This window comes from Tinamus guttatus, unplaced genomic scaffold (genome assembly GCF_059628265.1).
Source record: "Tinamus guttatus ecotype Peru unplaced genomic scaffold, ASM5962826v1 Tinamus_guttatus_pri_ptg000051l, whole genome shotgun sequence".
Lineage (NCBI taxonomy): Eukaryota > Metazoa > Chordata > Aves > Tinamiformes > Tinamidae > Tinamus > Tinamus guttatus.
In genome coordinates, this window is record NW_028288585.1 from 1,236,558 (window position 1) to 1,263,439 (window position 26,882).

Below are 26,882 nucleotides of genomic sequence, written 5' to 3' on the forward strand. Positions count from 1 at the left end.
TAACAGAACTAAGGTGCCTTGGTAACCATAGCAGGAGAAATGGACATGCCTAAAGACTTTTGGACATATGGAAAATTTTGTTGGGAATAATCTGCTCCTTGATTTTAGGTGTCCAAATTTGTCATTAGCCCCAGTGTAAGGGCTTATGTAGATCTAAGAGTAGGACCTAAGAATAAAAATGTAGCAAGCTAAGAAAGAGGTCGCTCAAGCCTGACAACACAAGATATTAGGACTTGGAAAAACACTGACCCTGCTTTGAGAATGAGTTTGCAGTGGAGCCAGCATTAGGATGGGGAGAGAAGAGCCTATTTTGTGTCTTACTGAGATTTAATTGCTGAGACACTCCAGGGATGCATGAGATTCTGCAGGGCAGAAATTTGGGCACATGTGAATGCTAGTAGAAGAAATATTCTCTTGGTCAAAATACACACTGAAGCGACATGGGGGTTCAGAGGATACTGCTGACTACGTTTTGAATGAAGGCATCTAAAATCGCTTTGGGGTTTTAAATCTAAAGTCTTAATCCTTTACTGCTTTGCACCCCATGTAATCATTTCAAGTTTTGCAAAGTGGCTTAATAATTTCTAGCAGTGCCTTGGAGCCAAAACAGCTGGTTCTTTTAAATAAAAGTCAGTACAAAATAGAAGGAACTCGCTTAGGTCTAGAAACTGCCATATTTGTTTGCATGCTTGAAACCCCCTAGATGAATTGTGACATGTGTCCCCTAATGTATGTGCTTATTTTAATATTATAAAAATAACAAAGCCCCAACCAAGCAAACTCTTCACTACCACTGAAACAGCCTGGAGCTTTTAGGAGAGGAGGGTTCTCTTCTGTATTCATGAACTCATTAGTGTCCCCCTCAGCATGTCTGGTTTCATTGTATTAGCATCTCAGATGGGGGGGAAAAAAAAAGAAAGGAGCCAGCTGGTATTTCAGAGAAACTGTCACCATGAAGGTTAATCAGGCTTAATAACATCTGAAAGTAATCCCAGGTAATGTTTTACCTGTCAGGTGTGGCACTTCAGCAGTTTAAACTGACCTCAGGTCAGAGCTGATACATTTCTGCTCGCACGTCTTCACCTCTCTCCCGGAGCCATAAATACTGCCCTCGTATATCACCCGTAGTGCTGGCTCCCGCCTGCCTCCACAGCGAGCCCATCATGGGAGAGAAATGACCGGAGAACTGATCATTTCAGTGCGGCAGGTCGGGCCCTAGTACATCTGGTGATAACCTGTTTCTAGCCGTGTGTTTCACAAATTTTTGATCCTTACCAAAGCACACCCAGGGTGAAAGGCTAGATCTGCTGATATTAATTTAATAAACAATTTACAATAATGCCTTGAGAGGCAGTGAGAATCTAAATAAGGCTTTTCTCAGATGACTCTCTTTGATGCCGTCAGCTGGACTTCAGTAGCCTGCCTGTCTTTTAGCTCATGCTCTCAGCTGCCTTGCAGCTACAAGGTCAGCTTGTGAAAGTCTTTGAATTTTGCAACATCTAGCAAATTCTCTGAAGAAATCCCATATGACATAGGAACATCGGTCTTGGGAAGGGAATGGTTAAGCTGAGTGCTTCCTTTACTCCTTCGTGGTGGTAGGGCTCACTGTAACACAGCAGTATCCAGGACCAGATCACGAGTGTGACCCTCATGATCAAGTTACATGGCAAGGGGCACTTGGTTTTATGTCATCCTCTCTGCTCTGAGGTAGAGCCCTTGCAGCTGCAGGGACTGAGTCACCACACACCACGCAGGAGCAATTACTCCTCCCGGGTGCAGTCCTCACCTAAATACTGCTTGGGCCGCTTGCTCAGAGTGACACCTCCTTGTCCTGCTCAGCCCTTGAGATGGGAGCAGATAATGGACGGGCGGCAGAGCTGATGACTACAGTTGGTTTTGTTCAGTGGAGAAACAACCGTCATGCCATAGATGAAGGATATAACACAGCTGCAAGATAGCTGTGTGTTATCATCTCATAATCTGTATGTGGTTCCTAAAGACTTTCCCAACACTTGTAACCAAATTCTTTGCTAATTCTATTTTTTTCTCTAGCTCTTTAAACATTTTCTATGGCAGTCACATGAATAAACAAGAGGATATAATTTGTGTATGAGTTACAATGGTTGCAATGAAGCATAAAAATGTTCATAATTTCTACTAAGCTGTGATTCAATAATTTTATCAGTATTAAGATGTATTAGCATGTATCAGATGTATTAAGATGTATTAGAATACAAAAGATACTAGAATAAAATTAAATAGATGACTAATAATGATGATAGAACAATTACACTGTTTGAATTTCTAATGATGAATAAAATAGATAAGATGACTACTGTAGAGGAGCTCTACTTTCTGGGTGATTTAACTTTTATTCGCTTAATAAATTTACGGGCTGATGGCATGTCACTTTACCCAGATGTCTATACAGAAGGGAATCAAGAAAAAAGATACATGGTTGCAACTCTTGAGCAATTCTAAGATAGGACATCTAAGAATGAGGCAAATTTTAGACATTTAATCTGTTTTTCATGTTATTTTTACTGATACATTCAGGTGTAAAAGAATCTATAAGTCAATAATGCTATTGACTTATACACATCATAGACATCCCAAATAGCTATCAATGCATTTATTATAGTTCATTAATATGTTACCATGTCATTACACATTTTCTGTCAAAGTCTCTACCTTTATTTAATTTTCACAAATGCCTATGCATTTTATATCAAAGATACTTGGAGAAAATAACAATTTTATAGTTTTCAAATGAAACATTAAATATGTTCAAGCAGGAAATCTAGCATATATCACTGGGAGCCTCTTTGGCTGAATGGGGAGCTCCTGTCTGAGCCTAAATGCAAAGAGGAAATGTACAGAAGGGGGAAGTGGGGCAAGGCTACCCTGGAGCAGTATAGAAGCATTGCCCAGGCATGCAAGGAAAAGCTAATGCTCAGCTAGATTTGAAGCTGGTAAGAAATGTAAAGAGGAAAAAAAAAGGCCTCTTTGGCACATCAGCAACAAAAGGAAGATCTGTGAAAAGGAGAACCAGCTGCTCAGTGGTGTGAATGAAAAAGAACATGGAAAAGACTAAGACACCTTCTTTGCCTCAGCCTTTATTGGTGGGGCACCTCCAGATCTCTCTGCCTGCTCACTGACCTGGGGGACATGTACTGCCACAGTAAAGGAGGACCAGTTTAGGGGTGGCTTCAGCACACTGGACATAAAGAATTCCATGGGACCAGACAGGATGCAGAGGGAGCCGGCCAATGTCACAGCAAAGCTATGCTCCTTGAAAGGTCCTTAATGTCAGGGCAGGTCCCCACTGATGAGAAAAACAGGTATCAGCACAAGGACAAGAAGGATAATGTGGAGAGCTAGGGACAGCTGACCGCACTTCAGTCCCTGGTTATGGAATAAATTCTCTGAGGCGCCATCTAAGTACTTGACGGACAGGAAGGTAGTTGGGAGTGGCCAGCAAAGTCAAAATCATGCCTGAACTTTCCATACTATTCTCTCTAAGCTATGTTAGAAAAAGTGGCTAAGACTTGTCTATTGTGATTCATATAACATAACTATTGGAAGTCTTCAGCTGGAAGTTAAAACTATATTTTGAAAAAGTAGACTATGAAGATGTGTGCTGTTTGGTCGAGAAGCAACTCAAACACTACCCAATAATGTTCCACTTAAGGAGGAACATTTTTTGAAGAATGGGAAATCTCTGCCTTTCAAAGTTTGGCATGGATATGCTATTTATCTTAAGAAAGAACAATTTGGATTGAAAAAAAAAAAAACCTGCAAAGACATTCCTTGGAGGATGTAGGTATGTCTCTGCAAAAGCCAAAAGGTCCCTGTAAAGCAGGTCCCCTGCCAAGGCTCCCAGGGCTTCTTGTGTTGGGGCTGCTGGTGGGGCCTGTCCCACTGCACCAAGGGAGCAGCGCCCTGGGGGCACCCCCAGCCCTGGCGGGCGGCAGGGCCCTGGCACCTTGTTTCATCCCACTGTTTTGGCTAGAAAAAGCTTCTTATTCTAAACAAACCCAAAAGGTGCTGAGGCTTTTTCTTGCTGAAAGTATTCTCTTCTGGAAATGTTTTGAACACTTTCATCTCGAAACAAACCCTGACAGTTTAAATTTTTTTACTGAGGTCATTGGTTAACTCTGTATAATTTGTCTTCTCTTTCCATGATGCAAACATTGTTTATCTAAGTGCTTGAGACATTCTTTTAAAATCACAAATGTAAATGTTTTATGTCTTGATACATGCCAGACAGTCATTTCCTATACCCTTATTATGTCAGCACAGTAGATTTTATACTGTATAGCAAGGTGTTGATTACTAAGAAAAGTAGCTATTTGTGCTAGCATATTTATATTAATTGAGAAGCTAATTTAGCCAGCTGGCATATACAAGTCTCTGGCTTAAACAGTTCAGAAAGGAATGACTAAAATGGCACCCGTTTCTTTCAGGACAAATAAGTTTGAGAAAATAAGATAATGATTCCTGAACAGTTTCTTAAAAATCAGAAATGCTTCATTAATTTAGAAAGTTGAAAGATTTGCATGATTTTACTGGAAGTTGTCTCAATTTCTGAAAACATAAAGGCAGCTCTTTGAAAGCAGTTTAAATGGTGGAAGTTTACTGAGAAGTAGATACTCCTGATTTCTCTCAGTTATCTGTATCATAGATAAACTACACAGTTAATAAATGGTAACTGTTAATAGAAACGATAGGTTATTTGTGACAGAGCAAGCAGGATCGATCTTTCTGTGAAAGCATTGATCAGTTCTTTTACATGTTGTTCATAGTGTCCATAGTCCACTAAAGCAAGACTCCTCATTAACGGAATAAAGGGGCTAGAAGGGGTGCTCTAATTGGATTTCTTTCCCATCCTCAGCTCTACAGCTTTCATGCCAATCTCTCCCTGTGAGAGCAAGATGTGTTAGGCCCCTCCAAGAACAGACTTGCTCTCAAAGATGTCATCAACATGGTAAGCTTTCCACCGAGAGAAACAGAGAAGGGAATCTGCTTTGCTTTATTTCTGATTTGTCATTTTTTATTAATAATAGAATAGTCATTATTAGTAAAGGTGATTTCTTTGCTTGATTGCAGTCATAGTTAGTTCCTAACATCTGACATGAAAAAAAGCAAGTCCAAATTCAGGTGTAACAGCCCCCAAGGGAAGCAGCTATTCCGATTAAGCTTACTGCTTTTTTACTTTAAACTGTGTATTTTACCTCCCATTCACCCCAGTGTATGAACTTAGTTCTGGTCCAAGTTTGAACCAGAACTCTGCTGTGCTATTTTTCCACCAATGGACACCTCTATACCTCTACTCTTATACAATCACAGACCCCCAAAGGCAGCATGCACAGAATTACTGCAGGTATAAAGTTATCCATACTATTTTGATATTTGTGTTTATTTTTGTATTAACTAAATAAAAGCTAATCCAAAGCATTCCTCAAAATATTGTTTGCTTTGTAATTTTTCTGCTTCCTGATTGTTGGCCCTTAAATCAATATTCTCTGAGCAAAGAATGCTGAGTGAGAGCTGCTTTGGAAAATAACAACACCCCTTCTATTTTAGCTAGTGATTGAGAGAATTGATTTTTGTCTCAAAATAGTAATGACATTGTGTTATCCAAAGACACATTTAATCACTTTCATACTAACAAGACAAATATCTTCCTAAAGCTGTTGCATTTCAAACACAAATATATATACCTGGGGAGCATTCCTATTTTTACTTCATTGTGTCAAAGTATTTCCGTGACTATCTTTACATTTTAAATAACAAAGCAGGGAGCTGCCAAAGTATATTCATATAGGAGAAACCTTTCTGGATATTAATATTGATGTTAAATAGTCAAAAACACTGGTGCTTTTCTGATGAAGAGCAGAGGTTGAAGAATCATGAAAATCTTGAGCCTTTGTGGGAGCTGCAGAACACCAGGCTGCAGTGGTAGCCTCAGTTCTGGCGCTTGGGGATCTTACAAGAGAGGCAACAGGCCAAGGAAGGAGTGGACGTCTGTGATTTGAGGGTGAGACTTCTGCAGCTTCATCAGAGCTGCACGTCCCCTGGATGAGTATTAGCTACACATAAATGTTATTCATTCAAGAGGGTTGAGCCAAAACGTTGATACTTTGAGCTCTCTGGAATTCCAGCATGTCCCCCAAGTGTACTCTGATTGATCTCTCGCTCTGTCCAGGCAAGTCATCCAAAGAAGCACGGCTGCGTTCCCAGGCGGCAGCTTTTAGCCATGTGCTGTGGCAGGGCGCTGCGCGAAAGAGTGGGGAGTCCCCGGCCTCTGCGTTGAGTTACCATAACACCCGGCCCAAGGTGGGAGGCTTCACTGAATGAACTTGCACAGCCTGGTCGTGACTCACGACCCTCTTGCATGTCATGCATGAATCATCCATTTAAGTCTTCTCTAAGTCATCAGGTGAACGGGGGCAGAGTTTCCACAAAGGGAAATTTTGTCACACCGAAGGTTTACAGGGCCCCTCCAAAGGCCAAGGAAAGTCCACTGCACACAACCACACTAGGTAACTTTCTTCTCACACCTTCTCTACCGGCCTCTCCTCTCTCCTCCCCATGTGTGCTCCACTTCCTGGTGACTCTTTGCAGGACGTGACAGCAGGACAGCTCACACCTGGCAAAGCCAATATTTCAGGCCAGGCAACAGGAACCCTGTTGTCTTATTTCTGAGCTTCTCTTCATATCCAGACAGACTTTTAAAATGATGCTTTGATCTAATCGCTTGGCCCTGGGCCTTGCCCAAGATGTGTCAGCGGCGCCTCCCTCCTCACCACTTAGGTGCTCGCTGCTGCTGCACAGGGCCTTGACAGTTCTCCCAGCTCAAAGCCCTTCTCCCAGCCTGCATGACTCAGCTGCAATTGCCTGGTGTATGCACCTGTCATGACTTGCCAATTGAGATATCTATTTCTTGTGTAAGGCTTTGATGAAATGGTGTTATCCCCTTTTTTTCTGCTCCTGTTTCCTTCATGGCATCCTCTCCAAGCCCATCTGGAGGACTGGGAAGCAAGCCCAGGTTTTGCAAAAGATCTGCAGTTGAGGGCAGGTCCTGCACATCCCCTCCTGTGCAAAATTTTGGACTGATGCAGCAGTCTTGAGGTCATTGACTAAACATTTTTCTCACTTCCTGCTTTCTCACCAAAAGGCGCAGGTGAAGGGAAGCGGGGATAACCAGTTATGGAATATCTCTTTGCTACCAAGCTACTACTTCACGTCTACTCTTACTCATTTTCTTTTGAACTTAAACATTTCAAACCTTATTCATATGGAATTCTTCCCTTCCTTCTAATTATTTCTGTCACTTACCTCTGAACTCATCTCATTTTTTGCTTGTTTAAAATACAGTCAGTCTTTTTATTCAAAAAGACATCCCTGTGTGACTGACAGTGACGAGCTTCTGCTATCAAGTTTGTAAAAAAAATTGAAGTAGGTTAATAATTATTTAAACAAGAAAAATCTATGTACTAGATTAATTTCTGCCAAACAGGATAGTAATTTGGGACTACAAAAGACATGCTAAACACTTCAGCCATGGGTTCTGTAATAACTGGAGCAGCAATTTTAATAAATCTCCAAGACCCACTGTCGCAGTATTTATATTCAAATTAACCAATTTCTGGTTATTATGGATGAACTTAGCAATTAAATACTTTAAAAAGCAAACTTGAAAAAAGTCACTATTTTGGGATCACGAGTATAGTCTGTGAGTTTTCTCATCACAGTTAACAGAAAACAGTCTCTGCCACTTGATTTAAGGTAAAAACAACAATGCTAAATTTGTTAGCTAGCAGCATCATCCACCCTGTAACCTTTGTTTTCCAACATCTTTGTGCTGCATATCGTTTTTGGCTCAAGCAGATAATCTTTCTGTTTCTTTGAGCAGGAATAATGAAGTACGTCCTTTGATGCAATCCCTTTTTCTTATCATGGAGGTCTAAAACAAAAATTGTAAACAAAGTACTGTTTCCTGTCCATCACTACTCCAAAAGCATCTTCTTTTCACTTTTTCTCAGGGCCTTCTTGCTTTATTCTGGCTGTGTCAGTATATGTTTGCACTTTCTCTTGTTCAGTCTCTCTCACATAATCCCTCCCACAACCTACCTCTACCACCAATGTAAATGAGGCAAAACCATCAAAATATTTTTAGTGTTTTTTTTGTGTAAGACTGGGGCTAATTTCACTTTTCTCCCCCCCCCCCCGCCCTTTTTTTTCCCCCGAGAGATAGCTAGAACCTCTGTGGGAGTCATCTGTCCACAACATATCATGGGATATGTATGAAATATGATAAGGAATTTTCAGAACCATTAATTGTATGATACCGATGGCAACTTCAAGATTTTAAGTGCCAACTTCATATGAAATATAATCAGTAATAATGGAAAATCAAATCTCATCCAATAAATTAGGCATTTTCAGTTTTTCTCTGTTCACAATATGATTTGCCTATAAATGCTTCTCAGTATGAGAGCGAGTATGTCCTTTTGCTCTTTGCATAGACTCCCAAGAAGTTCAATTGCCCCATCAGCTGCAGCTTCTTCTTTGCAGTGAAAAATTAGGACATGCAATGAGCTGACAGATAAGAGAATAATTTAAAACATGAATAAATGATCAAAATCTCTGACATGAGCTTTCACTGATCAGTCTTTGGATTTCCTTAGTGTTTCTGAAAGATATTACACAGGAGCTGGACTGTCGACCAAATCTCAGTTGAAAAAATGGGAAGAAACACTGTTGCAAAGATAAGTGGCACTCAACCTTGATGGAAGACTACCAGGGTAAACCAGTAACAGCATAATGTGATAACATGCCTTAGAGGAAAGAAGGAGAGTTCAATAGTGCTATGAGTAGAGCATGTAAACCACCAGTATGATAAGGGAAGGTCTACAATCTATTGACCTGCAGGATAAAAAAGGTACTGAGCAGCAGTGGAATGGTTTGCAATGGTTTGTCTTTAAGACAGATCCCGTATGCAAGACTTAGAATAGCACACTGTGCAAGAATGAGATTTGGATCTAAACCAAGTTCATTTATGTCCCTCATGCCTTTAAAAGTCTTCTTGCACATCATGGCAAAAAGGTTGATTTTTATAGCAGAACCATGGCTGTGGCAATTTTGGAAAGAATACAAAAAGGTCATCCTAAGGTTTGATGGGTGGTACTTGGAAAGCTATAAAATCAGGATGGCCTAAATTCTCCAAAGACTTTCTTATGCTATGAATGTAAAAATTGATCTCCTTTATGGCACTGGAACAGTAGCAGAATGGGAGACCGGGCGGAATAATTTACAACACAGGAAAAAATAAGGCTATACTATTTTGTTACATTGATTGAAATACTTTATAAGTTAAGTGCAGTACTCCTAAAAAAAAGTTCTAAATACAAATATGGTTTATGCCATATAAATAAAGAGAAAACTGCTATGGTCCTTACTCCATCTTCTATATATCTCTGTATTTCAAGTATTACAAATATGTACCCTTTGTGTATATAAATGCACTGTTCTCAAAAACACTGTTGAATTGCTCATAGTTCTTATAAAAACAATAATCCAGAACAATTTTTACTGTGCGAGTTTTCCTCAAAATACCACAGATTGTATAGTTGCCTAAGAGCTCAGCAATTCTGAAAACTCACTTTTGTAATAGTTTCATTTTCAGACAGAAATCATTACGTATGTGCAGAGATTGTAAGTGTCTCTAGAAATGCCTGAAAGGCAGACTTGATTGAACAGATATCAAGCTCTGCTTGAGATTGGAAAGGTATTAAATGTGATCTTCCAAGATCCAGCAAAATAAATGTAGGCACCAATATATTCTTTAATATCTAAGAACTAGTGGAGACAAGATTATATTAGATTTTTGTTAAATATTTTAGATACATTTTTTTTCTATATTTTATTTTTTATTATGTGTACTCCTCTATCATCTTGTTGATATTTCCTGGCTTTGCAGTTTTGCATACCTGTCTTCGTAGAAAAGCAAACACTGCAAATACATGCATTTTCTGAGAAATCTAGGGCATAGAATCTATATTATGTGCCCCATCACCTTAGTATGTAAATGGAGTTTTTCATTTTTGAATTGTTCAGTGTTTTATAAGAATTCAAAGGAATGAGATGAACTCAGAAGTTAGAACAAGGACTCTTAAAATACAGCAGTTGTTAAGACAACTCATATGCAATGAGTTTATTCTTTGTCCTTCAAAGTGATGGTTATACAGTTAGCTAAGTGAGTATACAGTGTGCTAAGCTTGGAGTTTTTAATCCAAATAGATGACAAGCTTTAATGTAAATATGGAGAATGAGAACTATTAAGTATTTTATTATAAGTTTTATTATTACAAGTTGACACTGGTGAAAACAGATAAATCAAAGGTAAATCAAAGAAAGCCACTGAGAGAGGTAGGAAAGACAGGGGTTAGAACTCAGATGGAATAAGTCATTAGGGAAACCCAAGAAGAAATACAGTCCTCTGAACAACATTGCTTAATGGGGCTTGTTTCGTAATACTTCGTTAGCTACCAAAACTTACTTTCTAACCACAAAACCAGAGTATGACAAAATACTTACTGCACTTATAATTTGACCCAATGCAGACTTTCAAAGCATGTGTTGTAAACAAATAAGCATTTGTATATAATACCAAAGAGAAATTTCTCAGCTGGGCTGTGCAAATACAGCTTCACAGAAGTCAGCAAGAAGGAATCTGAGAAGCTGGAGTCACAGGCAAAGCTGCAGAGCTTTGTATAGCAGCTGCCACTAAATGCAGCTCCATTTCTGAGTCAGGCTTTGCAATCTAGACAGTGCAGGCCTTGGCTTTGAGCAGCCTGATCATATGTGCTACTGTTTCTCTCAAAATACTCATGCTGTAGCTGTGCTGTGTCTAACATGCTTCATGATCACCGTTGCATTTTTTCCTGGCTCTTATGCAAACATGTGCCCGCTCACCAATGCGAAAAACAAAAAAAGCTTGGCAGTTTGGCTGCATGAGGAAGCACTGAGCTCTCTCCCACAGCAAGTGGATGCCACTCTTCAAATTCTGAGCCCTTTTATTAAAAGTCCCTTCGCTAAAGTCATTGACAAGCATCTTTGGCTCACATGAAGAGAGCTCTTATCCATTCTTACAGTCCATTTTGTTTATTGGTATTGATGGATAATCCCTTCTCCTCCCAAAGGTACATGGGAGCTGAAGTAAAAAGGAACACAGCAAAAGAGTTTGGAGGAATGCATCTAATGAAAGCTGATACAAACTCTACATCCTCCAGTTGACACATTTGCAAAGATTTTCAGCGTTATCAACTCCTTTTCAACACCTACCTACATTTATCCCTGCAATGACCTGACCAGCTGTTACAAGTTCAAACTCCAACAACCTAGAGCTGTGGCCAGCCTTTGTACCGCTCTCACTCTGCCCATGGCAACATGGATCCAGCAAATTAAATAGTGCCAGGGTGCGGGCCCAGGCACTGAATCTCTGCCATATATATAATTAATTGCTGGCGTGTTCCCTTGCATGATTTTGGTCTGGGCTAACTAGTGCTTGATCAGGTCTGGGCAGGAGTTAGCATTAGGCAGCGGAGAGTCCCAGCTGGCAATTTATATTTGGCCACTTGCGGTGTCTGTGCGAGTTTGCTCGTAGGGACATGATCAGACTGTGTTACAGCCCTCATGGCCTGAGAACAGGTCCTGTCCCAGTCTGCAGAAAAATCAAGGCTTGGTGCCTTTTGATCAGAGCTGGATTCAGAAGAGGACACGTAAGAGAAAACACTCAGAAATGTCTACGAACCTGGTATCATCTCATTATATACACATAATTACACTTCTGAACATATATTTTCAATATGCAAACAGTTTTATACTAAACTTTCACCTTATTACATGCCAGATATCCATGAGTAATATTTCCTGTGACCATCAGGCGGCTAAAAGTTTTTATCCCATTCTAGTGAGAAATAAAGAGGGTCTTATTCACACTTTCATCACCTCTTGGCTGGAGTGGCCTCTGTGATAGGAGGTTGGGTTCCAATCCTGCATGCTAAGGACTGCATGGTTAAAAAGGCAGCATCTACAAACCATCCTGGATGGCCATTCATCCCCAAACACAGTAATCCAGTGAACCACCCAAGGAAAAAGAGTCCGTAATAAAACACACCACATTTTCTGAAGGGATTACAAATAACATAGTCAAGAGAGGGAAAGAAAGGATCTGAGCAAGGGATAAAGCAGGGGGGCTTTATCTTGATAGTTCTGTGATTTGCTGTTCCCTCTCCATGAAGTTGAGAGAGGACTTCTTTAATACCTGAAGTTGAACTTTAAATAAAGCGGATTAGGGAACAGGAAGGTAAGTACAGAGGGGAAAAAGACTGGGGATTAGGCCAGGCAGGAGAAGGAAAAGAAGGAAGGAAGGAGCTCTGAGGACAACTGAGCAGATAGGGAGTTGAAGAAAACACAAAGGAAGTGGCTAGAAAGATTTTTGTTGCAAAATGAAGTTCTGCAGCAAATGAAAATGAAAACAATAAAAGCCCTAAACACCAAATGTTAGCTTCACTATCCATGACGTGGGAGGCTGTACATTGTGTTTGCAGACACAGAGCTGCACTTCCCTAATCCCTGGAGTCAGGCCGTGCTCACGCATAGGCCCATGCGACTGCAGGGAAGGAGAAGACCTCACGTAGCTGTTACCCGCAAGCAGTAAGTGCTGTGTGGGGGGCAACCCACGGCTCCTGCCTGCATCTTCTTCTTCCCATGACCATGTCAAATGAAGCCCAGTGCTGACACTGGAGGAAAAATATAATCTGTGGTGTAAATGGGCAGAGATTCATGGGGGCACAGGAGAAGCAGTGAGACTATGAGGAAGAGGAGGGGAAAATAGATTAGGGAATGCTCCTCTGTAAGCACCTACTTGTGAGAAACCATATGTCAGATGTCTAACAGCACTTTAGATCAGGGTCTGAAATACAATATAATGCTGTGTAAACAAATGCTTGTGATTAAAGCTAAATGGAAATCACATAGTTTCTGCAGATGTGATTCATTGATCTTCTTGTATGTCATATACTTACTTTTGATGTGTGAGAAACACCAGTGAATATCTAAAATCTCCGTATCCTGCCATCTCCCTCTCTGCTTAACAGACTACAGGAGCTGTGAGCTGCTAAAGCAGCAGCAGTCTGGTCCTGCTCAAGCAGTGCATACTAGACAGCAACAAACATGTTTGCTTCATCCATCTAATCCGCTCTCTCATAGAGTATTAGCTCTATGAACTCACATTGGGAAGTCACAGATAAGTTCAGCAGCCTTCCTGTACTTGGCAGGAGTGTTTTTTGCTCCTAAAAGACATAGTTTTGCTGGGCTGACTTTTGTTCATGGTGGATTTTATTACAATACTGCCAACAATTTTAATGAGAACAATCAGCATGTATTTTAACTAAGTAGCCCTCTGCTGAAATGCATGCCAGAATTTCCATTGTAAAAACCATCCAAGATTCACATTTATCCTTTTTTTCCCCCACTTAAAGATGTATCAGGATGTTACACAGTCACTAGCAATTAATTTTTAACCTTTGCCGCTTTTATCTTGCTTTTTCAGTATTGTTTTTGCAACTCATGCACAGATTTAGTCACTTAAAATATTAGGTGACTGTTGCTGAAATCCTCTGAATAGAAGTTTTAGAGCAGTGTTGGTCCTCCTCCTAACCAGCAACTCCTGCCTCAGAGACATTACGTCTCAAGCAGATGTAATGGAGAAAAGTACATGATACACAAGCAAAGGGATCGGACTGCAGGTATATAATGTCATTTTAGTGTCTGTTGTTTTTTGGATTTGTTTGTTTGTTTTTTTGTTTGTTTGTTTTTTTGTTTGTTTTCTTCACTTTGGGGAACTTGCTGGGCAATATAGGGGTTTGAGCTGGAGAAGAGGATTTAATACTGTGAAAATAAGAAGCAATGTTATTATTGTGTACAAGAGGGATTAGAAGAAGGAACCATGAAGAAAGCAAGAGTGAAGCTGGAATTAGAGAGGATGAAGAGATTAGAGTGATTGATCACTTAGCAGACAGAAAGGCAGGGAAAAATATCTCCCATCTAGACCAAAGATAACTAGACAAGATGATTGCTGGTCTCTCGAGTGGCCAGGGCTCCTGTGGAGAAATGGGAAGAGAATTAGAGCTTTCTCTTCCTGTGCAGGAGTGAAAGGAGGCATGTGAGCTGCTGCCGTGGGTGAGCGGATGCCTCCTCTCCTCTAACAGGGTCTGACTGCACAGCCTGGCCCTGGCCTTGCCTTGCTGGCCCTGGCTTCCTCACCTGGGCTTGCCATGGGCCTCATGAGTGACAGACTGAAACCCTGAGGCCATTTAGTTGCCCTGTGACCCACATCCTGTGGTTTCAGTTATTAAATGCTAGCTATTGCAGGACTGTTTATGAACAAGAGAGCAATTTAGACGGTTCAAAAGAGTCTATTTGTACAGCAATAAGATACCTGAAGCCATCGAGCATATAGCTAAAGATATTAAGTACAAGGCCATCTGCTAGCTTTCAGATGGGCATTGGCAGCAGTGTAGTAGCTACTTGGCAAAAAGAGACAAACCATTTCTCCAAATGGATCCTCCTTGGCCTCAGTTCAGGAAGAAGTGTCCAGCAGAGCGGCCACGCTCAGTAGGGCGCAGTAGCATGATTTCCATTGACATCATCCTTTCTTCCATTCCTACCTCTACCAAAACAAAGCCACTAAAAGCCTCCCCCATCCTCAAGTCCGCACCAGCAAACAAAAACTGAGAGGCACTGAAGAAACGACTAGGAGACTTATTAAACTGGCCTTGACACAGGTCAGTATGAACAACTTGCTTCTACAGGATCAATCACCCGAGGGAAGCGAGTTCACCTTTTACTCGTCTCATCCCCATCTTCCTTTTCCAATATGACAGCAGGTTCTTTCTGACACACAGGCACATGATAAAAGAAGAAGGAAAACATGCCCATCTCTTACAAATGGTTTTATGTCTACTTGCTACTGAGTCAGGTCCCGATATCTTCTGTATTTTTCTGTCTCCAAAGATCTTTCAAACTCTTTGGCACAGAAGCCAGAAGTCCTGAAAACTACTATCAAGAAAATAGTAATTTGCATTTTCACAGCATTATTCATCAAGTTAGCCTCTTCTCTTAGCCTCTCTTAGCTTTACCATTGAGGCATTGTATGATCTTTGGTGTGATGAAGTCCTAAGTTTTTCCAGGTGTGAACCTGAGCTAAAATTCACCTCCCTCACACATTATTTTACAGTTGTACTATGTAATTGTATGTTAAATCCCTGCAGGGTCTTAAATGGAATTTGTTGGCATCTTGTTAGACAGCATTACTTTTGCAGGCTTTTGGATTATTAAAAGGTTTTTGAGTCACTCTTTTCCACTGTTTGATTAATAGCAAAAAAAAAAAAAAAAAAAAAAAAAAAGTGGTTCCAGGCCTACACATATTAATCATCCTTTTTTAAAAAGAACTTACTCTATCCATTGTGTCTTTTCAGCTGTATGATTGAATTTGTACTATCACTGGAAAGAGGGTTCCTGGCCTCAATAAGGGCTTTTCATCCAATCTAAATTCTAAACAAATACGTATTATCTCAGCATCTCATAACACTCATCTCTCTGTTTGAGCTCTAGAGTGGACTAAATAGTTATAATTATAAGAAAGATGTAATTAAGACTATTAATGATGTGCTCTGTTCTTGTTGTATTTGATGATCACCAGCCAATGGTTTGCAAACCAGCTAAATAGATACAACACTTCATGAACGACACCAAATGCTTTCAGAACACTTAGTCACTCTTCTACTCAGGGAGGATGTATATGAAAATTGCTAAAAAATGTGTGTTAGTTTTCCATTTTTTAATGACCTTTGCACTTCAACATAAAGGCAATGAAAGCACAGTTTCATATACCACTAGGGACATTCCATTGCAGATGATTTCTTTTATTGCATTTTATTATTGATGGAGAAGGTGGAAATGATGTTGTAATGCTATTAGTTAAAAGCTGGTAAGCATCCTTTCTGGAAAGACATTGTAGAGCTTAATAGGAAAGAAATCAATAAAGAAATCTTTTAACAGGAGGAGGTGCTCTACTGAAATTGACACAGAATTATCTCCTTTCTGTGTTATTTCTTAATGGATCCTAGAGATCTCTACATCAGAGATACTTCTTTCTAAATTTTATATAAAAATGTCTAGTCATTCTGTATAAAATTTGTACATTATCCTTATAAAACTATGTAAATTGGGATCAGAACCATACAGCTATAATTATATTTGTCTTCTTTATTTGATATCATACTTTTTTCTTCATTTTCTATCTAGCCATAATATTTATATACATAAAAATGATTCATAGTAGACACCCTGATTTATCTCTTCACCATGCTATGCAATTAATTTAAACTGAAAGTACCCACTTAAAATAGATAATTTGACCTTCCATTATGTAAATATGAAAATTGAACCGAGAGCAGGTTAAATGAACCATCTCGAAACAGACAGAAAGTGTCAGTAGTAGGAATGGAAGCCTCAACATGCATCAATCCCAGATTTAACCTGCTACAGCAATGACAAAGTCCGGAATGGGGGTAAAAGGCAAGAACAATTGGAACCAATAGAGCTATAGGGCTAATACTGATGGAGCGGAAGAGTAGGATATCCCTTGTGACCTTTATATCTGTTTGTTTAACTAAGGTTTTCTCCTTATGTTTTGGAATATATTTTTATTGTGAACTGCTAAATATCAGTATAAATGGAAGGTAAAAACTAAGACCTAACCATCCAATATAATCAATGCAGAAAGAAGTAAACATGCAAAATAGTGAAAAACACTTAGGATGGCCCACAGTAACCTACCTCTGGAAAAGCATTTCAGCTAACTCATATTTCTTCCCTCTTCTGCTTTTCCATGGTATGTCTCTTTTGCTTGTTAGTATCTTGCTCTTGCTAACCACCCCCCATAAAAATTAGCATGTATTTATGGCCATTGACTAATGCGCTCATGTGGGTCTTCATGCATTGTTTATTTCAGCTGATGATATTTTTTTCAGATTAGTATTATAAAGCTTATTGGAGCATTTTTTTTTTGAGATGTTGTTTCAAAATTGCAGCAGCCTGCATGTCTGAGAGAAGTCACATTTTGTAAAGACAAAAAAAAACAAAATTATTCTTTTTAATTCGCATCTTCAGCATAATAAGGGTGGACAAGATGACTTTTATAAAATGAATGGTAAAATTTATGAAAATTTTGCAAAGTTCTTTTATGTGTTGTCCAGGCTGCCCAATAAAACTTGCTTTTCCTTCTGCTTGTTATGTGGCTCATTCGCCCAGCCTCATTTTGCGCATCCTGCTGAGAGTGAGTTGAACTATGACAGTCTCAGAGAAGCATAAATACTGACGCACGGTGATGGAGATACATAATATTCATAGCATCAAATTAGTATTTGGTCTGAGAACAGGCACTATTTCCATGCGTGTTTTTCCTTATAGAAGTTTTATACGCGTGCACTGAGGTACACAGGTTTCCATGGCAACTATAGGTTTGCAGAGTATTCAGGAAACTCTGCGAGTTAAAATTAGCTCAGATGGTCATGCACAGATGAGAAGGGCCTGCGGCTAGGCAAGTTTGTGCAAACTGCTTTGGTGAAATTTAGTGGAGGATGTTGCAGCCCAAGACACATGGACTGTACTAATGGCTTAAAGCACCAGTCAGTAATCTGGAGTGAATGCTGAGAGCTGGCAGATTTTAGGGGTCTAATATGAATACAGTGGAATTTAAAAGTCTGTTAAGAGAAAACTTGGCTTATAAACACATAGAGAAGAGGAGAAAACAATTCTAATGAATTAGAATTCATGCAAGTTAAATGGCTTGGGAACCTTCTTGCTGCCGTTAAGCTAAATTATTCATTCAATCATCACAGTTTATATATGAATACCTTTTCTTTGCCTGGACACTATTCTCCCCATGCTCTGTTGCAGGCTGAATGGCTCCATAGCTACAAAATATAAAAGGGACTTCAAACTGGACGCAAATAAGACTCCATTTAGAGTGCAGATACATCAATAAAGCAGAGACTTTAGCTAGCATTTCTGTTTGAAAGGATCCTTCTTATATCGCTGTGGGCTGTATGGAAATTCATGTTTTAGTTCTATATAATTCATATAGATAGATATATATTGAAGCTGTTCAATCTATGTCTGAGCACTTGCTTCCAAGTGAATGCCAAGTATTTAAAGGCAGCACGCATGTGAGGTCACACTTAAGAGAGGGAATCATTAGATTTTATGCCTTTGTCTTATCTTGCAATATACTATGTTCCTCGGCATGGGACAAGGTCTCAAGTTCTGTAGACATTATATCTGTAGGAAATTAGAGCTGGTATGTTTGGGTGTATATCCAGATTGTTCCTATAGTATCTTAAAACTCTATAGCTACCCCAAAGTTATTGTCTGAAAAAATTCAGATGATATAGTAATAATTTAAAAGACAGAATTGTACTTCTACTGCAGTCAAAAAGTAGACTTTGATCTAAGAGAAGGTAATGTTTTATCCAGTCACTATTCTGGCATAGTAAAACTTACAGCAGCTGTTATATGCAATTACCTGCTTTTTATCTGAACTACATAATTTTAAAATTTAAAATTTGATTATACTTTTAAATAGAAAATGAGATATGTCATTCTTCCTTGCTGTTAAAGAAAATTATCCTCAAGAATTTCAAGAAATCAGATAGTTGATTGAAGATGCTGACATTCCTGATGCTGAATAGGAGGAGAAATATGAAATATGACGTGGGGGAGGGCAGAAAGATGTTTGTCATCCTCATGTTGTTATTCTGGTAGTTTTGATAACATATGTATTCCAACAAAGTAGAGTTTAATTAAGACTTTTTTATTCAGTCACTGGGGTAACTTCTGCATTGCCTCAAAAAAAGCACTTGGGGAACACTAAAATCGCGAGTCTGACTCCCATCCACAAAAAAACTGTGGTTAGGAGAGGGGCTGCACTGGCAACAAGGGTTAATATTCAGCCTTCTCTGTGGCTAAATATTAAAAAAAAAAAAAAAAGTCTTCGTTCATAGGCTCTCCTGCTCTTTTATTTCAATCCTCCCAAAAGAGACCAAGATATCACTGTGAGGAAAACAAAATTGTAGCAAAAACTGTATCATGCTTCTGTGCATCCAGGCACTGGAAAAAATTAAAAAAGGATAAAGTATATAGGGAAGAAGAAGCAATTGAGTAGAGAAGTCAGACATTAGTCAAATCAGTGGTCTGGCTGCGACTGCATACACTATGCTCTGCACATCAATCTACCTCTGAAATCATGTACCTTAGGCTCAGAAGAGAACAAGAAAAACTGTAAGAGTGCAGCCAGGTTTCTCTCAGCTGAAAATAGGCTGAAAGGAGGCTGAAAATACTGGGATAGCCTATTTTAGCAAAAAGACAAGGGGATGCGATAAGAAAAAAATAAAGCAAATGTAAAGGGGAGGCGTATCAGGACCATTCTTCATATTGTAATATAGTGAAAGAGCAAGAAGCCATTTCAGCTAATCCACACTTTCTGCCCCTGCTTCCCAAGAGGAATTAGCATTGCTAAGGGAGAGCCCGTTGGGGGAGTCAGCTTGACTCTTCCCTCCTGGCCCCAGGTTTCCTCATGCTCTACTGTAGGCAACAAGGAGCTGAAACCTGGTAGACCCTTGGCAACAGGACATTCCCAATAGGGAATGGGGCTGGGGTTAGGGAACTGGGGATCTCTTCCCACAAAGGGCAGAGTTTTCCATCCTCTCTTTAAGTTGTGAGGTAAGTGGGATAAGTTGTCCTGTAGAAAGAAGAAGCAACTGAGCAGTCAATCCTGGCTGACTCTCCATATGCTCCATTAGCTTCTCAGAGAGCACAGATACACACTGACAGGCTTTTTTTTTTTTTTTTTCCCCTGTAGGCTTTCCATTAAATACAAATGCATGGCATTTTATTCTTTCATATTATGTGTTGTGCATATGTCATATAGAAACAGAGAGTACAATTTATATATGAGAACTGTAAAAAGCTGCGGCAACAAGTGGCATGTCATAGTGGGTTGTCTGAGAAAGAATCGTCATTGGAGAAAATCTGCATTCATATTAGCCCCATGCTCTTGCAGTATTCTTGTAATTTTAAGGATTCATTCTAAAAAAAGAAAGATTGCTTGTATGCAGTGCTATATTCAGCAAGCTCTAACTTGGCCAGATCTAAACTGATTTTCATCAATGCATTCGTGTGTACTGTGTGAGGTCTATTTTGCTAAAAATCACGTTTTTAGCCAAGGCCTTGCAGAACTGCGGCTATTCAAAAGCAGATGAAATTTGTCTGTTTACTCATTGAAGAATCAGAAGGGGTTTATCTCATGCTAAAATAAAGCCTGGGGCCAACAGGTAAAAGAGGTAAAACACTAAACAGCACATTCTCTTGTGTGTACTGCCCCAACTACTAGAGCTACTGTTAATGACCATTCAGAATATTACAGGCATTAGAATGAGAAATATTCCATGCAAACCACCTTACATACATTTCAGAACATTTTACTTGAAATCCTCTGTCAAACAAAGTCAATGAAGATCTTTTCCTTGTTTCATTGTACACAGGAAGAAAATGACGGACTAAACCCTAGCAATGCAGGCAATCTTTATCTTAAAGAGTGTTCTTTGGAGTATGCAAGCTGTAGAGCTGCAAGGCACTCATAAAGTAACTACTGTCCCCAGTAATAACAATAATGACTAACGATGAAATAGGATGCGACCTGTAGCAAAGAAAACGTGCATGGCAGAGGGTTAAGTTTCCATGGGAACACCATCAGAAATTTTAAGATATCTCTGCATTTGATAAGAAAAACTGGGTAGACATAAGCTCCTCTCACAGTGGAGTGCCACTGGCAGGTAACAGGCTCTCTGAGTAGGTGCCCAAACTCTGCTAGTATCACCGCTTATATTAAACCTGATTGCCTGCTGTCTCTATCTGTCCTCCAGCAGCTCTCACAGTGCTCTGTGCAAGCAGCAGATAGCACACACACAGACCAAGCAGGCACACTGAAGGATCCCATTATTTATTTAGGGGGCTTTTATATCTAACGTCAATAAGCTATTCTGAAATGTATGTTCTGAGCCAAATTCCAGCTTTGTCTACAGCTTTGAAAATCTGGAAAACTTCCATTGACTTTTGTGGATATGATTGAGACAAACTCAATAATGGAATGAAAGAGATTAGCAGAGGATTGTCCAATTCTATTCTTTGAAATGTATGAATCTGTTGAAATAATACTGGATTTTTTTCCCATCAGAAACTGGTATTTATTCAAAGCACAACTACAGGAGAAATATGTTTTCCTGGCTGGGCTTCAAGCCCTATATTCTCTCTTCCTCCCATACTTGTTGATTTTTATATTCTAGACTGTTTTCTGCTCCTTGATGTTCTATCTTCTCGTGGTTTCCAGGCTGTTCCCTTGAGTCTCCTGCTATCCCCCCAGCTATTCTGTCAGTTCTTCCCTGGCATCCCACAAAGCTTCATTTTTGTCCCCTTTGTTTTTATAGCCAATTCATGAAAGACATAATGTGCTGCCCAATATGCTCTTCTAAGACAGTAACCCTAAAGTATACTTTCCTTCCACTGAGAAGTCTATTTTACAATGTGGGTAGTTCATCTGAAACAAATACAAGGTGGACAAAGAAGAGTAAATACTTTTTTATTGTTTTATATAGAGAGATTTTTTTCAGAGCACTATTTCCTAGTATGGAAATGGATGGAGTAGGATGGATACCCCACCTTGGGGATCATTGCTTTTTCTCTTTCTCTTACTTTCATCATGTTTTTGCTCTGTCAAAAATCCAGTTACTTTTTCTCTAGAATACATTTTTTCTAAACTTACCATTTCCTGATATGATAATTCTTGTGTGTGTTTGTTTTGGCCTCCTCATTTTTGATAATAAAATTTACCCCTTTATTGCTATTCTTCCTAGCTACTGGAGTGTATGTTTTGCTCTGAGAACACCAGTCCCTTTTAGAGCTAATTCTCATGGCTGCTCATTGAACTGCACAGGAAGTTAAATCCTCTCCTTGTTCCCCAGGACAAACAAAAGGACTGCACACTCTCAGGATGAATCTTACTAAAATGAGTCGTTATAACCACAATCCAAATCTCTCCTGGACAAGCCATTCCCTTTATGTGGAATACCTTCCTTCACATGTCACACTCATCACTCCAATTTTGGCACCAAGGTTTTCAGAAAGATCTGGGGACTCTGGATATCTTATCTGAAACTCCTTAAAAGGTCATTCTCTCTAAGCAGTGTCAAGTGGGCTTTTCTCCAAATCAAATCTCTTAACTTGTTGCATATTGTACACTTTACACCATTAAATGACATCTTTTTTTTAATCTTACCTTTTGGGAAAATAACCTGCTTTTTTCAAGGCTTCTTTTTGAGGCATTTAATTTAAATGCTAACTAAGTACAATTTGGTAATTTTTTTCCTAATCCTGAACATGGTACTTAATACTCTCCACCGAGCTCTCTGAGATCAGCATACAGCATTTTTACCAGTTTCACTGCTAGAAGTACGTCCAAAGAAATGGAAATCTCAGTTGTATCAAATAATTTAGTATATTCTTTAGAACTTCTTTCTAGACTCTCAAAGGAGCTGAAAATGGTGTAAGAGGAAGGAAGTATCTGCACTGCATTTGTACAGCTGTACAATGTTATGAGATACAACTCAATGGAAGCTTCATTACAAACTGGTATTTAAACTGACGTTTTTCAACACATCTTTTTTTTTCTGTCAGAAAATGATGATTCGGTAACACCGCAACTTTCTGAGGACATATGCATATTCCAAATACAGTTTCATCAATAATATTTTGCAATAAAAGGCTGATTTTCAAGCTGAGAAAGGGGTGAAAGACTAAGCTATAACATAGTTCAGGAGATTCAAACACTGCACCTACATGACACCTACATTTCCTTAGAGGAAGTGTTGGGGAAAAGTCAGACCCACACTAATTCTGAATATATATTTATATACTGGGTAGATGTGTCAAGACTTCACTGCTTCGCTGCATTGCCCCATACATTTCTTGAGACACCATCACTCCCGCGAGGCTGAAAGGTTGGCCTAGGTCACCTACAAGGTCCCTTCAGCTCCTGCAACAAGGCTATGTGAGTTTTGCTGTCAACCTGAGTACAGAGCTGGCCCATGTGCTGAAGTGAAAGGCAACCGAAGAGTCAGACAGCACAACCCCTGCTCTGCTAAGCAAGCCTAAGGCAAGAAGTTTCCTTGATTTCATTGGGATCCAAAATAAAAATAAGACAAGCTTGAAACAGGTTTAAAGGGAATTCTTGTTTTACAGCCAACTCCGGTTCTTGGAGCTGCTAACCTTTATGATGATTTAATTTCCTCAGTTAAGCTAAATCCATATCTAAGCAGGAAGAAAAATATTACGGATCACCACTTCAGAATGCCGGACAGCCTTCAATTATCAACAGGTTATTCCAGCCAGTAAGTAGTGATGAATCCAGCATCTAACTAATCCTGGCAGTTAATATTGAGAAATTCCATTAATAGTAATAAACTCAGTTATGATTTAGTGAAGAAAACCTAATTTTAAATCCTTTTTACTACTTGTAACCATTTGCTGCTATATAGCATTTGAAACTTGATACAGCACACTATGTTCTTATTAATTTTCTTGCCTGCAGCATTTGCAGTATATTAGGGACTTCATCATGAGTTACAAGTTTCCAGCCAAGTAGCATTTTCTTACTCTGAATGAGAGAAAGATTCCTAAATTACCCCAGCTCTGGAAAGTGTGATAATTTACAGACATTTTACATTTGGCTTCTATCCAGTTAGATATACCTGATTTAAGAAAACACCCACAGAAAAATGTTTTAAAAAATCCTGATAAAGCTACAGTATCTCATCCTCTGTTGCAAAAGGGAATGGTGTAGTCAGTAATTGATAATGCCCATCAATTTTTTTTTATGCCATTCTGTAATAGCTAGTTGAATGTGTTTTTAGGAATAGTCCAACAGAGAGCACTACTTCCTCTGTCTTACCTAACTGATATGTTCCATCAAGCCATACTAGCTTAATGTGTTCTGTACAAAACACAACAGAAGATAAATAATCCCAAGCCATTTCCAGAGGAAATGCTACGATTATATAATAACTGAAATGTTCAGCAAGGTTTTAAAAGGTTATATAGACTAGATCAAACCAAAGATTTAAGCGTTTACCAATACAACATTTTAATTTTAGGTATCTCTTCCTAGAGTGGAATGAAGGTCTCAGAGTTAGGCACCCACGCCGCTATAGTTCCTAGGGAGAAGCAGGCACACTGTAAGACCTACTCCCCCAAAATCCCATATGCTGCGTGAGGAGGTAGCAGGAAATAATGAGCACAAGGATCCTCACCTAGATCCAAAGCACCTGACTCAAGGCTGCAGGAAGTTTCCTCCCTGCCTCTAGGATGAAGGGCATGCAGCCCACCCATGATACTAGGCATTTACAGCTCATCTTTGAAAGAATAATTAGGGCACATCCTTTTCAAATCAAAAATAATCAGGATGATTACTGATAATGGGACTGCCACACCTATTTTTTTCTGTGTAACGGCAGCCTAACTAGCACATGCATCCAGCCGTGTGAGACTGAGTTTTAATTTCTTCTTCCCTCTGGTGGGAGTGCCTGAGACTCCCAGTTGTTCCAGGTGTGCTGCTAGGTACACTATGTGCTGTAGGTAGTGTAAGATTCTTCAGGTCTGAAGGCAACGCAACATGCAACAGAGAGGCACGACATAAACACAAGAAATGGGGACTGAAACCCAAAGGAATGAATCTAGCTTTCGATCAGGCTGGGAAGAACAGTCAGTGTCCACAGCTCTGCCACCCATCCCAGTTCAGCCCGTGATGACTCTCCTTGCTCCCTTGGTTGTGGTTGTTTCTAGGTATTTTCGCAGCTGCAGCAGCAGGATTGCTGCATCTGAGCTGGAATGAAAACACTGAACAATGCTCAACTTCAAGCAAATAGGCAGGTAGGATGTTGCTTGATAGAAAATAAGGGATGAAAACAGAGGAGTTTTGAAAAAATGTCCTTATATAATTGCAATCATTGATGTGTGCATTACTGATTAACCCATCCAAAGGAAACACAGAGCATGCGGAAAAGAATGAAATGTCATTTAATTAGATGAGTAACAGACAAACTAACCCAAGAACATACAGCTGATTAATATGTGAAAGAGTAAAGGCTCCTAATATTTTTGCATCAAATTTCTTTTTAAAGCGGTGTCTACCCTGTAGATAATGTTACAGTGCTTAAAAACATTTTTAAAAAGGCCTATTTCTGGAGTATCTCACCCAGATAACTAGAGCTAGAAGCAGTACTGCTTTGGATGTCTTACCAATCCATATGTCTTTACACATACACATGCATCTTGCATTTTCACTATTAAGCAATACTAATACACGGTGAAGGCTAATTTAATTTACAAGCAATGAACAGAATAGCATGAGCATCTGAGCATTGGTGATTGTAAAACTCCACCTATTGGACAGAAAAGTTAATTCACTAATCACACCGCCACAGACTGTGCTCAGTAAGCAATGGAAAGGATTCCCTAATTTAGATCATTCTTTCAAATGAAGGTCTGCTCATCCTGTAATGGCTTATGCAGTTCAACAAGTGAAATATATACAATGCCAATGAAAGTCCATTTATCTAGTATAACTGCATATATGTTAGCACTTTTCCAGTGTAAAAATAATATAAGAACATTCTCAGTCTGTCTTTAATACATCAAAAGAGGCTTCTGAAATGTAGACCTCAACTCATCCTGAGGAACTTTCACATAAGCAGCATTAAACAGGATTACAGAGGAGGCTCAAGGCACAGATAGCTCGAAAATCAGGAAAATTCTAAAGGAACTATTGACATTTCACAGGATCAGAGAATCCTGCATTACCTTGAAAATTATGTTCAGTGCCCTGGAGTATCGTTCCCAATTACATCAAAGAATCTAAAATACTCTGAGAAGTGTCCTAGAGGAATAGTGACAGTGGTACCTGTATTTATGTGCTGATTGTGGCAAGCAATTATCTTGACACTTCTTTGCCCTGAGACTACTGTTTCATTTAGCATGAATTCAGTAAATAAGCATAAAGTAGCTATCTGAAAGAGTAATCAAATTTGGGAACAAATTGTCTAGACAGGCTGAGTGATCTCTGTCCCTACAGATATTCAAAACTTTGCAAGATCCTGAATGACCTGCTCTAACTTGCAGGTTAGCCATGCTCTGAACTGGTGATTGGAAAAGGTCACCTCCAGGGGTCCCTTTCAATCTCAGTTTTTATACAAATCTCTGATGCACTTCTGATAAATTCAGTGAGTTACACACGCCAACACAAACAGGATGTTTGTGCTTCTCAGTCAAGTGCCTTAAGTTCAGAAGATCTGGCTCAAAAGAACTGGTGCTTAAAATGGTCTGTCAAATATTTAAGACAAACCTAAATAATACTCTTGAGAGTAGCATAGCTATCTCTCTCAGATATTGTTCAGAGTATTGTACTGTTCATATGTACTTAAGTTTTTCAGACAGCTTTACAAGGTTTAAAAGACAGTGGTGTCACATTCCTGTAAAGTCCTTTTCTGTCCTCAAAACTGCTAATACTAGAGAAACAGCTCCTGAATCACTCTTGTCTATCATCTGCTTTGATCCTTAGCCTGGAAAGACTTTTGCTAGGGGTGAGCAGATAGTTCATCTTCCCCGCTCAATTTGCCCTTGGGTTTCTTACAGGGCTACCA

At 39.4% G+C, this 26,882-nt stretch overlaps 1 protein-coding gene across 1 annotated transcript in view; it reads left to right on the forward strand.

Moving 5' to 3' along the window:
• Positions 1-12,896, forward strand: part of ASRGL1 (asparaginase and isoaspartyl peptidase 1) — a 449,509-nt gene extending 436,613 nt beyond the window's left edge. Inside the window, exon 7 of the mRNA XM_088539911.1 lies at positions 12,878-12,896. Within this exon, the coding sequence (XP_088396037.1) occupies positions 12,878-12,884 (7 nt within the window). The 3' untranslated portion in view covers positions 12,885-12,896. The remainder of the gene's footprint in view (positions 1-12,877) is intronic.
• The last annotated feature ends 13,986 nt before the right edge of the window (positions 12,897-26,882 follow it).